The sequence below is a fragment of the Lissotriton vulgaris genome, chromosome 2_1 (genome assembly GCF_964263255.1).
Source record: "Lissotriton vulgaris chromosome 2_1, aLisVul1.2, whole genome shotgun sequence".
Lineage (NCBI taxonomy): Eukaryota > Metazoa > Chordata > Amphibia > Caudata > Salamandridae > Lissotriton > Lissotriton vulgaris.
This window is the reverse complement of record NC_141687.1, coordinates 721,966,477-721,983,708: the sequence shown is the minus strand read 5'-3', so window position 1 is coordinate 721,983,708 and position 17,232 is coordinate 721,966,477. Positions and strand designations below refer to the sequence as shown.

At 45.1% G+C, this 17,232-nt stretch overlaps 1 protein-coding gene across 2 annotated transcripts in view; it reads right to left on the bottom strand.

Moving 5' to 3' along the window:
- Positions 1 to 17,232, bottom strand: part of TRIM66 (tripartite motif containing 66) — an 862,818-nt gene that overhangs the window by 107,301 nt on the left and 738,285 nt on the right. For both annotated transcript variants that reach the window (XM_086956002.1, XM_086956003.1), the window contains exon 13: positions 11,165 to 11,228. In XM_086956002.1, the coding sequence (XP_086812128.1) occupies positions 11,165 to 11,228 (64 nt within the window). The remainder of the gene's footprint in view (positions 1 to 11,164; positions 11,229 to 17,232) is intronic.

Sequence of the window (17,232 nt, the reverse complement as noted above, 5' to 3'; positions counted from 1 at the left end):
CATTTCTTTTTTTACTTTTGCTTTTAATTGGCTAAATAATATACTTTCACCGCTGATGTTATGTAAAAACATTTTGTTATGGATAATTTCTTCTCTAACACCGCATGGGAGTGCATGTCCTGCTCTTTCCTCTTGCTTTCTGTTTACAAAGGGGACACCTGCACTCTTTCTCTCGCTCCTCCACCATTCCTCTCTCCATGCAAAGAAGAAAATAAGTTGCTGATCTGTAACTGTAGTTCTCCAGTATTGAAATCTTTAATATATTCACCTGCTTGATTCATACACCGTCATTGAGATGGGAGTCTCACAGTACCTTATAATAGCAATACAGTGTTAAACATAGACTAGAACGGCCCTAGGCTCTTCAGCTTTGTAACATATCATAGTAATAAAAAAAAAGAGATCAAACTTAGGTTTCAACCAATCATATTGCCCTGTCCTCTAGAACACCCCTGTGAGAAGCTAAAGTCCCTCAGATTTTCAAAGCACGAATGTAGGAGATGCACTCTAAATGGAGAAAGAGAAGGCGACCTTCCCAGGGGAGGAGGGTGGGTCACATGTGGATCTATGAAAGATTCCAATATTGGAGAACTACAGTTACAGGTAAGTAACTTATTTTCTTACTCTAGTATTGGAACTTTCATAGGTTCACATGCTTGAATCAGATTACATAGCAGTGATGAAGCACATTTTACCGTAAATGGAAAGAATACACTTGTAAACCTGTATATATAGTGAATGTGAGCTACATCCTTTTTCCCACCATTCTCTTACTTGTTACATAAGAGTAGATATATTTATGTGTGATTACTTACATCGCTGATCAAGTATGTGTACATAGATATGACTTATATGTCTTAGCACTGCTTGACCCACTGCTGCGTCGCTGTGACCTGCAGATTTCAAGCAGCAATGCTTTGTAAAGATGTGCCCATTTTACCAGGTAGCTGCCTGGTAAATTGTCTTGCAGTGATACACCAGCAAACAGCACAGTTGAAGCAGATACAGTTCTTGTAGAGTGGGTGTGCACCGATGACTGCAACGGTTTGCCAGCGGCTTGATGGCAGAAGTGAATTGCCCTGCATATCCGCCTAACAATCCTCTGTTTTGAGAGAGGATACCAATATCGTGGCAAGCTGTAAGCCACAAACAATTGAGTAGACTTTGGAAATTTTTTAGTTTTACTAAACAGAATTTCAAACAGCTTTTGATATCTGAAGAATGCAGTACCTTTTTGGCTGGCTTTAAAGCATCTGGAAAAAAGTTTTAAGGATGACAGGTTCATTGAGATGAAAGTTCGAAGGGACTTTAGGAATTAACTTAGAGTTTGGGTAAAGAATCACTCTATTATCCCTAAATTGCAAGAAAGGATCTTGTATGGTTAGGGCTTGGATCTCGCTGACACGTCTGGCAGAGGTTAAAGCTACAAGGAGAGCAACCTTCCAGGAAAATAATTTAACATCCGCCCTGTGAATGGGTTCAAATGGATACTTCATAAGCTGTGAGAGCACAACCTTCAGTTGCCAGAGCAGACTCGGAAGTCTAACTGGTGAAAAAACTCTAAGTAATTCTTTGAGAAATTATGTCACTATTCTGGCAGACCATAATGATGGTGACATGGGTGATTGCCTTAAGCGGGAAATGGCTGCCAAATGAACTGCAATAGATGCATGAGCCAATCCGGAGCAGGCTAAGAGTAGAAGGTATGGAAGGACTGCTTTTGGTGCTGAAGAATGTGGATGTACATTGGCCTGTTAGCACCATATGCAAAAACTTTTCCACTTAAAGTGATAGGTTTTGTTTGTACTTTCTGTGCAGGCTCTGGGCAGTATTTCTCTGCAGTCTGGTGATATTTCGATGTTTGAATTAATTGTACTCAGAAGCCATGCTGATAAGTGAGGAGACCCGGATCCGGATCTGGATGCAACAATTGGCCCTGGTTCATCGTTAGTAGAGATGGTGTTGTCTTCAACTGGATGTGAGTTTTCTCCGAGAGGAGAAGCAGTTCCATAAACCAAGGCTGGTGTGGCCATCTGAGGGTTATGAGAAATATTCTGCATGATTCTGCCTTCATTTTCATGAGGACTCTTAGGAGGAGCGGTATAGAAGGAATGGCTTAAGTTCCAGGCTATACCACCGAAAATGCATTCCTCAAGTCAAGTCAAGTCAAGTCAAAAGCATTTGTAGCGCGCACATATCACATCCAAAGAGTCTCATGGCGCGTGCAGAACGGCTCTGACTAGAGGGCTGAAAAAGACTTAATTCGCAAAAAGCCAGATGTTCAGCTTTTTGTGAAAGCAACTGTGTTCAGAGATGACACGGAGGTTGAGGGGCATTTTATTCCATGAGTCGGGTGCAAGGAAGGAAAAAGCGCGACCGCCATTTCTGGATGTTTGTATTCTTAACAGGGTGAGCAAGGATTCGTTACTAGATCTTAGTTCTCTTCGAGGCAGATACCATGTTAACTTTGGGGACCAGTATTTTGGACCATTTCCATGCATTTGTTTATGGACCAAACATAAGGTTTTAAAGAGGATTTGCTTTTTCACCAGGAGCCAGTGGAGGCTTTTCAGACAGGGGGCCGATGGAGACCCACGCTGAGGACCAGACGGCCTGCGGTGTTGTGAAGGACCTGGAGCCTATTCAGATGGTGCTCGTTTATGGCTAGTAGGAGCGCATTCCCGTAGTCCATTCTGTTTATGATTACACCCTGCACTAGGGGTTTCCGTGCCTCCACAGGGATCCACTTAAAGACCTTTCTTAAGCTTCGCATTAGTCCAAAGCAGGTCGACAACTGCCTGCACATGATCCCTGATCATGATTCCAGCTTGTGAGAACCAGCATTTCTGGTTCTGGGGGGTTGCAAAGAGGTCGAGCTCCAGTTTGCCCCACTGGGAGAAAATGTTGTAGAGAATTTCCTAGTTCAGCTCCCACTGGTGGCACGGGGTCCTGAGCCTGCTGTCCAGGGACATGATCTGATCCTAGATGCACTCCTTTGTCGATGTACCATCCCCAGATGCTTATGCCTTCTGGGAGAGGAGATGTGATCTTATACTGCCCTGCTTACTGATGTAGCCCATCATGGTCATATTGTTCGTTCAGATGAGTAACCTGTTGTTTCTTATCCTTGGAAGGAAAGCCTGTAAGGCTAGGAGCACCACTTTGAGCTCAAACGGATTGATATGGGGATGTCGATGAGACATTTGCCACCTGCTGCTGACCTGCAGATCTTGAAGGTATGATCCCCATCCGTCTAGTGAGGCATCAGTGGTGACGACTAGTGGAGAAGCTGGACTTAAGAAAAAAAGGCTGACAGATTTGCTTGACCCGTCCAGCAGGATAGGGCTTTGAACTTGGACGGAGTGACTGATGAGATCGTTGAAAGACCCCGTTGCCTGAATCCACGGCCCGTTGAGTTCGTCCTGGAGCCAATGCATTTGCAGACGGCAGAATGGAACCAGAGAGAGGCATGACAACATTATCCCTAGGAGGGACTTGTAAAGGCGAAACAAAAGAGACCCATTTTTTGGTACCACTTTTGCTAATTACATTAGCTTTAATTGCCTCTGTGACTTGGGGTACGCTTTGTAAAGTGTAGTGTCGAGAGTTGCTCCCAAGAACTTTAATCTTCATGATGGATAGAGAACTGACATATCTGGATTCAGAGTGAGGCCCATCTCGCTGAATAGCATTGTGCAGGCAGTTGTCGACTTCTGTGCAGCGTGTTTGGAAGGTGCCTTGACTGACCAATTGTCTAAATAGGGGAACACCTGGTGCTTGTTTTCCTCAAGCCTGTCACAGGAGCCAGGTTGTGAATATTTGAGGGGCAGACTTTAGGCAAAAAGGAAGAACCCTGAACTGGTAATGGCAGCTGGCTACTTTGAATCTTAGGAATTTCTTGTGCAACTGGTGAATGGGGATGTGAAAATACGCATCCTGGAGGTCAAGGGTTGACATATAATCTCACTTGCTTAAGAGTAGCAGAATATCTTGCAATGTTACCATGCGTAACAACTGCTTTTTGAGATAGGTGTTGAGGCTTATCAGGTCTAGAATTGGTCACCACTCCTTTAACTTCTTGTGGACCAAGTAGAAACAGGAATAGAATTCCTTTCCCCGTTGTGAAGCAGGAGCTCTTTCAATCTCCCCCTTCTTGAGCATGGTTTTGACCTCCAACTTGAGAAGTCGTAGATGTTTCGGAATGGAGATTTTGAAGTAGGCTTGGTGGTGAAGTCATAATGTATGGCCAAATTGAACAAAGTATTTTTTTTCTTATAAAACATTTTTTTTATTTAAATGTGAACCGCAATCATAAAGGTGCCTCGCATCACACATTGTCATAGCTAAAATAAAATAGAACAAACCCAAATACGCCCCCAAACTAGAAGCACCTCAACAGCCTCCAAAGCGCTGCTTGCAGGCAGCCAGACAAAAACTATCCTATGAAAAGACCGTAATGATCCCACCATTTCTGTCACACTTTGGTGAATTTCCTAGGACATCCCCTTGCCACATATATTGCTTCCTAAAGCTTGCCGCACCAGTCCATGCCCTTCCTCCATGCCACGACAGGCAGTGCCAACAGAGCATTTGAGTGACGGGCAATGTCTCTCTTGGCTATCACCTTGCTGAGACCCAGCAGTGCTCTGTCCCCTCTGAGTCCACCCATATCCTCCAGAATACCTTAAATAGCTATCTGGGGCTGCGGGTCAATATGATCCCTGACCACAGCAGAAAGAAAAGAAAAGAGAGTCTTCGTTAAGATTTAATGGCTGAGCATACCCAGATTACATGGAAGAAATTCCCAGGAGTGTACTGGCATTGGGAGCACGGGGGAGTTGTGGAGGCCATCTCTCCACATCCGCAAAGGTGTCTTATATGCTTGGTTCAAGTGTTTAAATTGTATCAGACGAAGCCTAGCTGAGATCGCCAGAGACCGAAGAGCCATGCACGCATCTTTGCCAATCGGCTTTGCCCAGTTCTCCAACCCAAGTCTCCCATTTGGTTCTCAGAGGATCTAGTTTCATATGGAAATGTAGTACCAGGTATCGATAAATTTGTGACACCTCTCCCTTGCCGAAGTGACCAGTAATAAGCTTACACTCCAGGGGACTTCTTTCAGGGAGATCAGTCAGGGAGTCCTGATACTGGGAAAGGGTTTGGCGGAACTCACAATAGCAAAAGAATTGGGAGGATGGCATTTTAAATTCTGACTCCAACTCCTGAAAGGACTTCAGCATCCCACCCTTTCAAAAGCCTCCAAGTCTGGAAATTCTTATATTATCCCAATCTCTGAATCCCCTAAGGGAGGCCCCCTGCACGAGCAATGTACCCTCCCACAACAGTCTCCAGAGTGAGCCTACAGTCCCACTCACTCCAGCGGAGTGCCACCCTCCAAGTATGAATCACTACTTGGGTGATTTCAGGCAACTGTGGGGGAATAGGGGTTCCATATAGGATACCCATTATTTTATCAAGCCCCAGTAGGGCCAGCTACCTCTGTAAGCAGAGTCGTCCCACCCCCATTCAACCAATCATTCTGTGGGAGAAGTCAAGTAGCCCAGTAATAGAACCTATTGTTAGCCAATCCCCTTTCGTAAGAAGCGCATGTGCATTACCCCCAAGCCATTTGGAAACGGCCACCCGTCCAAATGAATCGGTGTCCCATGGCCCTGATAGCATCAAACCATGTCCGAGGCACGAGCAAGGGATCATTTTGTAGGACATACAGTAGTTTCGGGAGAACCATCATTTTAAAGAGGGAGACGTGATCCATGACGTTGTGAGGAAGATTATGCCACCGGTTCAGATCCTCACGGACCGGGTGTGTCACAGGCTCCAAATTGAGGCTTCACATGAATTCCAGTTCTGTAGAGATATACATTCCCAGGTATGGAAAGTTGAGCCGACGGATCGGAATATGAGATTGCCATGATTCAGTACCATGGTCACCCTGCAAAAGGACCAACAGGGACTTGAGCCAATTGGCATATAGCCCGACGCTTCACCGAATAGTCATAGGATATGAAGAACCCTGGGTCAGTTTCTGCGGGCCTGGCTATATAAAGCAGGATGGCATCCGCATACAAAGCGATACGGTCATCTGTGGCGATGCCCCTGCCTAACCCCTATACCTGCGCATCCCATGTTTCCCATGTGGCCAGAGCCTCCATAATGAGGGCAAAAAGAAGCGGAGAACGGGGGCGACCCAGTCAAGTGCCAAGTCTAAAAGAAAATTTGTGAGACAAGATGCCATTATTGCACACTCGGGTACGGGGGCTGGTGTATAATACCTTCATGCACAACCTAAACCAAGGCCCAAGAATAAGGTTTAAGGCCCATTGGTCTGTTGTTATATCTTGCAAGTATCGAATATAGTTAGATATTCTTCCTCCTAATCTGAAAAGGGAGAAAAGAGGAGTAGCCAGAGCCTGTAAGTGGTCACTGGCATCGGCGAGTGTCCTTTCTTTGACGTCACGCTTCGAGTCTTGGTGCTGGCCTATTGTAGGCTGTTTGTGGTGATTGCCATTGTGAGAACGGGGGGACGAAACTGCTGAGAGGCAGATGAATCTGAGGGGTAACAATATTGTTGACAACCCCCTCTGTAGGAGAGAAGTCCTCTTCCCCTAGCACCTCAAAAGGTCAATTTCCGATATTGAGGAATGCCCAATGACTTAGCTGGGTCCGTGTCTGTTTTAATGGCCAGTAAGTGTTTGTCAATATGCCTGCTTGTTACATCCTTCACACATTTTCTTTATTTCTATTCCCTCTCTTTCATGTCCCTTTTTATTACATCACATGATTCCCTGCCAGTCTTGGCAAGCACAGTGTTTATTTTCCAATTACATTCCAGATTCTGCGTGTGATGCTTTGTAATAGAATCTTGTCTGTTGCCCAGTTGCATCTGGAGCTACTAATGGTTGGACTTACATTGCTGTGCTGAGAATAAATATTCATAAAATTACTTGAATATTAGATTAATTTCTACACTGTTGAAAAGGGCTTTGGCATCGAAGCGTAGATCCAAGATCTTGTTTTTGACCTCCAGTCTAAAAGAGGCATCTTTGAGCCAGCCCTGTCTCCTTAACACAGCAGTTCTTGCAAGTTGTCTGAATGCAGTGGTGGTAATGTCCATTGCACAATTTATTACCTCTGATTATGGATGCTCACCTTCCTGTAGAACTTTTTTGGCCACTGCTTTAATGTCCTCTAGGAGCCGGTCTAGATATGGGACAATACTGGACCACATTTGGCGATTATATCTCCCAAGAACCACCAGGGAATTCATCATCCTTACAGACACGGATAAAAAATGCTTATCAATATTATCGAGGCGCATACCTTCATTGTCCGGAGGTGCTGAGATTGGAGATGAGGGTTTTTTAGATGTGTGCTGGGCTGCTTGTGTGATGACTTGAATCAGGCTTTTTTTGACTAGCGAGACATGCAGGAGCATCCTCTGTAACTTTGTATTTTTTATCCAAATGTGGTAGAACAGCAGTCACTGTGGCCGGATTTTTCATGACTTTTAGGCCCTCATCTCATATGTAGTTCACAATAGGCATAGCTCTTACACTCTTCCGAAAAGGCTCCTTGAAATCATCAAGAAAGCAGTCCATCTGCATAGTGGGCATGGGCAGGTCATACCTCTTTGCTGTTCTTTTTGGCAGGTTATGCAATCCCCCAATGTCTTCAGGTGAGAAACCCACTGGAGTTGGCGACGGGCATGATGGTGCAGGCAATAGATAACCATCCCACTCGTGTGGGTGTAGCGGCACTCCCCTTCTTCTCTGTCATCATTGGAAGTTGCTTGGTCCTTGAGGAGAGCTGTTTGAGAAGCATACCTTACAGACAGGCAGTAACAATGGTCTGTGCTGTGGAGTACATTGCTGCCCAGATGGAGATTTTACCAGTGAAAAACTTTGTGTAGTAGATTAAGTTGGTGGAAAATATTTTTTATAATCTGAGAGCACAAATTGCATGTCTGTAACTATTGAGGAAGGCAGACACACCATTTCCTCTTGGCATTGGTGATGATATTGATGTTGAGGGGTGTAATATCCTTACTCCTCATATTCACCCTCAGCGTAATTGTCCACCTGGCACTTGAAGTGCAGCTCAGATGGGATATGTGCAATCCTAAACGGCCCCTCCTCATCTGAATCTTCTTCATCCAAGACGTGGGCTGGTAACAATGATGCCTCCTAGCATGGAGATGTATGTGAGGGAGTTAACTGTTTAATTTTTTCTTGTTTTTGCATTTTTTCTCTCGTCCACGAGGTCGTCGATGAGGATGGCAGCAACGATGTTGAGAGAGAGCAGTTTGTTCCAGTGACGGGAGTGACGTCATCGTTGTTGACAGGAACTGTTGTCATTGATGGAGGAACCTTCTCTGTCGTCAACGACGAGGTCAGTGCGATCTTCAGCATCAACGATCTAGGCATATGAGGAGTCAACGAGGATGTAGTCGCTAAGAAACACAAAGCTTTAGCTAGAGTGGAGACAGTGCTTGGGGTCACTGTTATAGATGTCGCTGTATATGTCTTTGTCGTCGACAACAAGATTTTCATTTATGGAGAGATGCTCGTCAACTGTCTGTCAGCAGATGGTGCAGATGACGGTTTCTTGAAGGAGTGAGAGACTTACCGAAGTACTGTAGGAGGCTCAGACCTAGCTTTTTCAGGTCTTTTTGAGGAGACAGATGATTGTTTTTTCTTCTTTCAACTGAAAGAAACCTACCTCCTGAAGAGATATTGAAGGACTGTGTCTTCTATAAGTCTCATGAGTGGTCTTTTTTTATGCATTTTTAGGCTGCTCCAGAGAATAGTGAGGATGAGATAATCTCTCCTTCTTCTGGAATTTTCTTGAAGGGGATGAAGAGTCCTCACAATTGTCATTAGACATCAGGCTCCTTCCTGGCCTTCATTTTTTGGAGCAATATCAGCAACCGTGGTCAACAGAGTCTTAGTAGAAAAGGTATGACATACCTTACATTCTTTGACCATATGTGCGGGGTAAAGGCAATATAAACAGTCCTGATGAGGGTCATCTGGATGAAGCCTTTACTTTCCATAGGCAGAACAGGCCCTGAAAAGACTCTTCTTTGCTTTATCTGACATTATGAAGCCAGAATTGAAGTCAAGAAATACAGACACATTGGTTTTAAGGATAATCTGTATATATCTGAGAAACATCAGAAGGTTTGGAATTGCTTGGGATAGTTGAGCATAGGTATAACTGAGCAGAGCTCAGTGGAGACTCCATCGCAAAACGTGCAGTAGAAAAGCTGAAGGGACTAGGATCTTTTCTAGTCTCTGTTTAATATTGTATTGCTATTATAAGGTACCATGGGACACCCATCTCCACGAAGGGGAATGATTCAAGCATGTGATTTTATGAAAGTTCAAATACTGGAGTAATTCAAATTTTCAAGATTGCCACAATATTGTGCAACATCATGTTGCATAACTGACATTGCATCACGCAAAGCTGCAACCATTATTTTTAAAATGTCCATATTGTGTCTCTCCATGATGCAGCATACAACGTGGCAGTCATCTTGAAAATGATGTAAAACTCAAAATACTTTAAAGATGGCTGGTCGTTGGTATTTGTGTTATTGGAATATTTGAAAGGGATCCAGCATTGGCAAAGCCAATAGCAGGGACCTCAATATCATCTAAGAGGAGCGGGGAATACACACCATTCTATTTTGACAATGATTAAAGCCCATACATTGCAGTACCTTTAACTCTAACCTATCAGGCAAAAAATAGGACCTTTACATGATGCAGAGTAAGACCCATTAACATCAATAGGACTGGGGTTCAGTCTGCGTACCACTGTATAGTCACTTCCTCCTATCTTCCAACTCTCACCTATCTGAACACATGACAGTTCCTTTCAACTGCTACCTTTAGCTTGGTGAGGTGGCACAATGAAGCCTCTAGGCCTATATTGTTTAGTTCCGTCTAGATTGTTTGCAGTCTCTACCTCTGGCTCCTAGTCCTTCGACTGCACTCATGGAAGATCAATATTTACCCATCAGCCAGAGCGATTAAGACATTCTTGCAAGATCCTCTCATAATCTTGAGAATGGCCCGCCTCAGTTATCACTGTGCCTCTTGTCTCTTTGTCCCCCTTTGTGCGCTTGTTTAATAGCCTACATTCCTTCTCACAATCACCGATCATCAATATCGGTGAGATATAAGCTGAAACTAGCTCTTTATGAAGCATGCGCTGCGCTTGCAGAGGTACACCCTCATCAGAAAGAGATGAGAACCCTTGTACAGATATGCATGCAATCCTCTAGATTTTGAAATTGGCACACTAACAAACTGCTTCTCCCTGGCACCCTTCTGCGCCACAGACGTTTTGGAAGCGTGGTCCCCTGTGTTTCCATGCCGGAGGCTCCAGCAATTCTCCTCCTTCTGGATTCATCAGACCAACAGGGCCGATTCCATCCAAAGCCCATGGAGTAGACAATGCTAAGTTAGGGACAAATGTTCCTTGGAGCACAGTGAATCTCTTGGTTTTCACTGCCTACAGCAGCTGTACAGTGAGTTTTGTGCCTCAAGGAGCACAGCATTGCTCTAGGCCATTCTCCACTCCAACTCCTCCACATCAGACCCCAAAAGATGTAGCCATGCCACATCCTCAAGGTCAGTAGCGGCTACTACTGGATGGGAGTGAGGGGGTAGGAGCGAGGGTGGGACGGGGAGAATGTAGAAAAAAACACTTACCTGGGCAGGCCACCATTTACCTTCCTCCGTCATCTTCTTCCAGTCTCCCCTGGCAACAGGAAGCACCTGTGCTCCCAGGCTTCCCATAGCCAATCAGAATGCTGGCATGCAGCGTTGTGATTATTCTGAGCACCATGGACCGGCGTTCAGACAGGTAATAGGTGGCTTTATATGTTCCTCACCAGGCTGTGTAAAGCAAGCCTGGTGGGGAAGATGCAAAGTGACTCTTGGGAGCCATCATGAGCACCGAAGGTGTTAACATGTTTCATTCTTTTTTCCTCAAGCGTTGGAGCGTAGATTATTTGTAGCATGTGTTGCTTTAGGTTTACCTTTCTAAAGAAGATACATTAAAGTGTAATATATTTTAAATATTTCAGTACTACAATTGACGAGATTTAATTTTCTTACCAGGGTATTTTTACCTGATCATGCTCTCATTGCTTTTTATTTCCATTGTAACTTCTGTTTGTAAACTGTAACTGGAATCTAAAGATAATGCAATACAAACATATTAAAGAAATGCGGCATCTCATATATTTTACATTTAAATGGTAAAATGCATTGAAATGTAAATTATGCCATAGAAAACACTAATTTAGTGCAACCAAATATAAACTATGTCACTGAAAACCGTTGTCAATGCAAGAAATGCAACTATATTGCAGGAAAAGTTAATTCAATGTTATAAAATATAGGATGAGAACAGACACACATGGATTCAATGCAAGGAAGCACAGGATAAATCGTTAAAAAAAACTTGTTCATTGCAATGAAATATACGATATATCAAAGAAAACCACAAATTCACAATAATGTAATATGGTCTATATTGTTGTGAATGTATCTAGGACCCTAATTAAATATTCCTGATTCGTGCCCTTATGTGGCTATGATAAATCATGTCCTTATGAAGGCGTAAGAATCATACCCATATTTAGTCATAGCCCACGCAGCCCAAATACGGCAAGGCTACTTCCTTAGATTCCTAGAGAGCACGCACAACGAGTTCTTTCGACACACCAAACCTCCAGCAACCTGGGAATTCCCCATGTCTTTGTTTTGATTTGTCATAGAACTCCTGCGAGCACTAAAAGAACAGCCAGTTCTTAGTGACATCTTTTATTGACGTCTTATGTCCAACCTTACGTCAAACACGGCACCTTCCAGGTATAAATATACCAACACTTGCCTTAAGCAACACACAGTGGTGTGGAGCAGAGCGGCTATCTACTTATCCGAAGCCCAGCTGATGCGAGAGCGGAAGGAAGCCGTCCCTCCCTTTGACACACCGGGAAAGAAGCTGCCTTTTCTCACGCCGAGAAATCCAGCTCCGGTGTTTCCAGTCACCCTTGCAGGTTACTGGGAGATCGGGTCCTGAGAAACGAGATACAAGACCTCCTTCATTCTATAACCAAGGTACGGAGCAGATTCAAACCTTAGAGAGAATTCTTGATTCAGATTCTTGGCAAAAACCCAACTTAACTTAAAACTGCAACTTACTTACTCCTTCCCACGTATTAGGCTTAGGTCAGGTACACCGGGGTAGGCGTATCTTAGAAGCACCAGTTGAGTTCGTTAGTCAATGTTTTTATGTATGTAAATATTTTATCCGTTTTAAACTATCATATGGCTAAGAAACCATATCAATGCTTTTACAGTATTATTTCATAATACTCCTTTTACTATACGCACTTTACTTCATGATAAGTATTTCAATTGTGGCGATTCATTTCTCTTGCATGAGAAAGAAGACTGCTCAATAAAATAACACCTTTAATTGAAAACGCCCGTATCTCTATTTCTCTGCACCCTGGTGAAATTAAGCATGCACGATTGACTGAGTGAAATAGCGGTCTATTGTTTTCACACGACTCTGGAGATATAATCCTTATTCTGGGGGAGCAAAGTTGTCATGTTATATGGTTGTCAGAAGCTAATCCCTTGTCTAAATCAGGGAAGTTAACCCCTCCCTATTCATTCGAGAAAGTTTCTAGTGACCTCTGAGCTAGCTGGCAAAACTAATTAAGTCTAACATAGTCAGTAGAGACCTAGATGACCTCAGTCCTACGTCTACACTGCTGTTTATGTTATTCCAATGCGCAGAGCCTATTGGGAATATAGAAACTACACTACAATATGAACTAAAAGCATTAATCTGATGCAAAGACATATAGGCTATATTAAATAAACACACTGTTTAAATACAATGAAATATTTCATATCTCACACTTAAACACTGATTACAAAATATACAATGTGTCATAGAAAATACTAATTCAATGTCATTAAATATAAGATAAGCCTTATAAGAACACTAGTTTAATGCAATCGAATATAAGCTATGCCATAGTAAAACTCTAGTTGAATGTTCTGATATAAACACGTCATAAAAAACACAAATTTAATGCAGTTTAATATAGGAAAACGCTAACTGAATTCGATAGTATACATAATTTATTGTAGAAAAACATTAATTGAATGCAAATGAATATGATAGATCATAATACAACGCAGAGTCATGTGCTGAAGTAAACAGTATGCCAACGTTAAACTCAGATTCAATGTACTGAAGTAAACAATATACCAAAGAAAATGACTAATTGAGTTCAATGTTATTCAGACTGCACTAATTAAATGTTCTGAAATATGAGGCCTGGCATCGGCAGCCAAGATGGCGGCTGCTATCTAGAGCGGCTCCTGGGGCCCCCGTAATCATACTCCAACATCAGCCACCGATAGCGCTGTTTTTTGCTTCCCCTACTGCGTTCAGTGGTGGAGAAGATCTGAGGATCCAAGTCGGGCTACTGAGAGCTGCTCTCTGGGACCGAGGTGCAGTGACCGCTAAAGAGCATGCACAAGATGGCGGGCTCCAACTGAGCAGAGGGTCCAGTGAGAGAAGTCATCACCTGCAGTACCATGTGGGCAGGGAGAGAGCTTCACCTGGGACCCTGGGTGAGTCTGTTCCTGGGCTGACAAAGACCAGATCTGCTGGTAGGGAGTGCAGCCACACGAGGCCGCGATGTGGCTGGCTGCGGGTTCCTTGATTTGGAGACTGTGGACCCGCGAGGAAGATTGGAGGTGGCAGATGCTGTGGCAAGCGTTGTGCTTTTGAGTCTGGGTTGACACAGGAGAGGGTGCAGAGACCCAATGTTTGGCGCCAGACATACTTAAAGAGGTAGGGGAGGCCGGTACTGTGGCAGCATTTCTTTGGGGCCCCCCTCTTGGCTGTGCGCTGGCCTGAGCAAAGCGTTTCATAAACCCAGGCCCTCGCTCTGGGCCCCCCTTGACTCTGTCATTAATTTCTGGAGTGGTGGTGGGAGGCCGGTTGATTGCCGGAGCTATCGCCTGTGACCTAAGGAAGGGCCCCCACACCTCTCTGTGACACACTTAGTGGGGTACTGGAAGCCTTCTGGGGCCTCTGTTTGGACTGAGAGAGGGGGGGAGAGTGTCTGAGGATTGGAGTCCATCCCCCTCCTAACCATGTGCGGGGAATGCTGAGTGGCAGCTGCAGGAGATATGCCTGCTCCTGGGTCCCTGATTTATTGCACACACACACCCTTTAAAGCCTGCACTGCTGACACACCCCCTGTTTTTGCCTCCCTCCTCCTGCTTTGGATTGTTGCCTTGAGGGGGCCTGGGGCTGGCCCCGATGATAACTATGCTCTGCTGGGGCTCTGTCTGCCATTGAGGTGGATGCTGCAGATAGAGGATGACCTGCTGATGACAGACATCCTACCTAGCCCAGTGCCACCCCTGTCAGATTACTCTGAGTTGCCGGTGGATTCTCGGCTATCCTTGCTGCTCTTGCTGCCCCACCGGGGTAAGAGAGCCACGGGGGAGTGACCTGCGTTCCTCCCAGATACACGTGCAAATTGCCAGTTGGCGATGGGACAGGACAGGCCTCCCTGCGCCAGTACAGACAAAGCTTGAGCAATACACCAAACCTGATTCTGGTGCCAACGGGCCTACCGGGGGTTCTCTTCCTTTGTGTTTGCCCGCCGTGTAGGCAGACCTCGCTGTCATCTTTAAGGCGATCGAGAAATCAAGAAATGCGGTCGAAATAAGGTGGGTGAGGTCTGAATAGATGTGGTCCTGCTGTGACAGGACCTCTGAAATGTCCTTGGTAATGGAAAGCTGAGACTAGAATATCCTCAATGAAGGATGTTGTGGCCACCCTCACGCTACAAGTATCCATGCTCCTTTCTACTACAGCGTCACTGGAGGAGCAAGCCAAAGATGCAGTAAACTGGTTGCGGGGGAACAATCTCCCTTTTGTAAGCATCCCAGAAGGTATGGAGACATCTGGTGAGGTCGGCTGCTGGAAGACTGGCTGAAGTCATGGATCCCCGCTGACAGACTTTCTCAGTGGTTTTTAGTGGAGATGGCTCACCGGTGTCTGACCCATCGGCCTCCGCTGGGCCCCCCGACCACTAATAGCACAGATCCTTACCCATCAAGACTGTGACATTATCCTCCATGAGGCCAGGTTACACCAAGACGTGAGCTTCCAGAATGCTAGGATTATGATCTTCCCTGACTATACGCGCCAGTCCAACAGAGCAGATGTTCCTTTGAGGGTGTAAAGCAGAAGCTCTGAGCTTTCAACTTGCAATACATGCTCTCCATGGGGCTGGCAACTCCTTGTCATTTCCCCCGGTTAATGCCGGTTACGATCCTATCATTGACTGTTAACGGCCTGCTTAATCACATAAAACAGTGGCCCATCCTCAGATATGTGAAGAGATTTCAACCTGCGGTGCTCATGCATCAAGAAACCCATCTGTTGGGCATGCTCTGTCCCTTTCTGGGTCAGTTTGGCTTTGATAGAGTGTTCTCCCGGAGCTCCCGAGGAGTAGCCATCTTACTGCACAACAGATTCCCGTTGGTAGTTTCAGTCTCCCATAAGATCCTCACGGACGATATGTGGGAATGAGGGTTGAATAGAGGGCAGGCATTGCAATTTCCTATTGCTTTATGTTCCCCAGCAGCAATTCCAATCCAAGCTGCAGATACTACTAGCTCCTCTGCCAACCCTTCCTCACGGGCTCACACTGATAGGAGGTGACTTTAACTACTGCTCCTGACCCCACATATGATATCTCTGACCCTCCTCAACGGGGCATCAAGCATGTTTCCAGCAGATTACACTCTGGGCAGACTGGATGGGGATCTGCGATGCATGGCGAACGTGGCAACCCCACGAACCTGAATACACCCACACATCGTTGGCACACAAGACTCTGTCATGCATTGATCAGGTCTGGCTCCAGGCATCCAATATCCTCTAACTCATGGAGATTGGGATCCTTCTCCAGAGCACATGAGATCTTACCCCCCCGCCCCCTACTTAGGACAAGATCCACCATAGCGAGCCTGTGACCCATGTGGCGCATTAATGCCTGTCTCACTGACCAAGGAGGCTGCACTGACTTTGTTGAAACTGTGATCCACTCACAGTGGCGTAGCAAGGGGGGTGGCTGGGCGGACTGCCGCAGGTGGCATGAGTTTTGGGGCTGGTGGCCTCCACCTCCTTGCTCTTTCGTGCACCCACTGCGCGCGGCAACGCAGAAACTGCCAGCACCCCCGCTCTTTTGTGCGGCTGCCATGGGAGGAAAAGCAGTGACCGCTACGGGCGGCACAAGAACAATAGTTACTTACCTGTAATCTGTGGTTCTCCAGTATTGGTGTCTTTCATAGATTCACATGCCTGAATCATTCACTGTCGTCGGAGTGGGAGTCCCACGGTATATAAAAAAGCAATAATATGCCTGTAATAACCAAAAAACCTTGGTAATAACCAACCAGGAAGTAAAGTAGCCCTAGCTACAGGAGCAAAAGCTCCCACACTCATGACTATCCTAGTCATTATGTTAGACCAAACTGCAACCAATCAGGCGACAGCACCCACCAGAATGTTCTCCCCAGAGGCTCAGGCTCTCAGATTTTCTCGCACAGGAGTGAAACCAACATAATTGCCTGAGGGAGCCTCTGAGGGGAGGTGGGCGGGTTGCATGTGAATCTATGAAAGACACCAATACTGGAGAACCACAGATTACAGGTAAGTAACTATTGTTCTTCTCCAGTATTTGGGGTGTCTTTCATAGATTCACATGCCTGAATCAGAATAGATTGGTGAAAGTTAAGGAGATAGGTCCCGGGACGTGGGGTAGGCTGGACCGTATATATATTAGAAAAACAAGTGCCACCCCCACTGATTTTAGGTGCTCCTTACTACGAGCAAACAAATCAAGAAATGAATCACCGATCTGTTTGGTATATTTATTTATACCTGTTATTTAGAAAGTTCAACATATAGGCTTAAACGAGTTGTCCGAGAAAAACACTCGACATGTAACCAAATACTAGACAAAAAGAGGAAAAATATATTTACAAAAATTCACGAAACACAAGGGAGAACACACAACTAGTGTGATATACATATCATAGATATCATAGAGAATGATCATTTAGCAACATTCATTTAGCAACA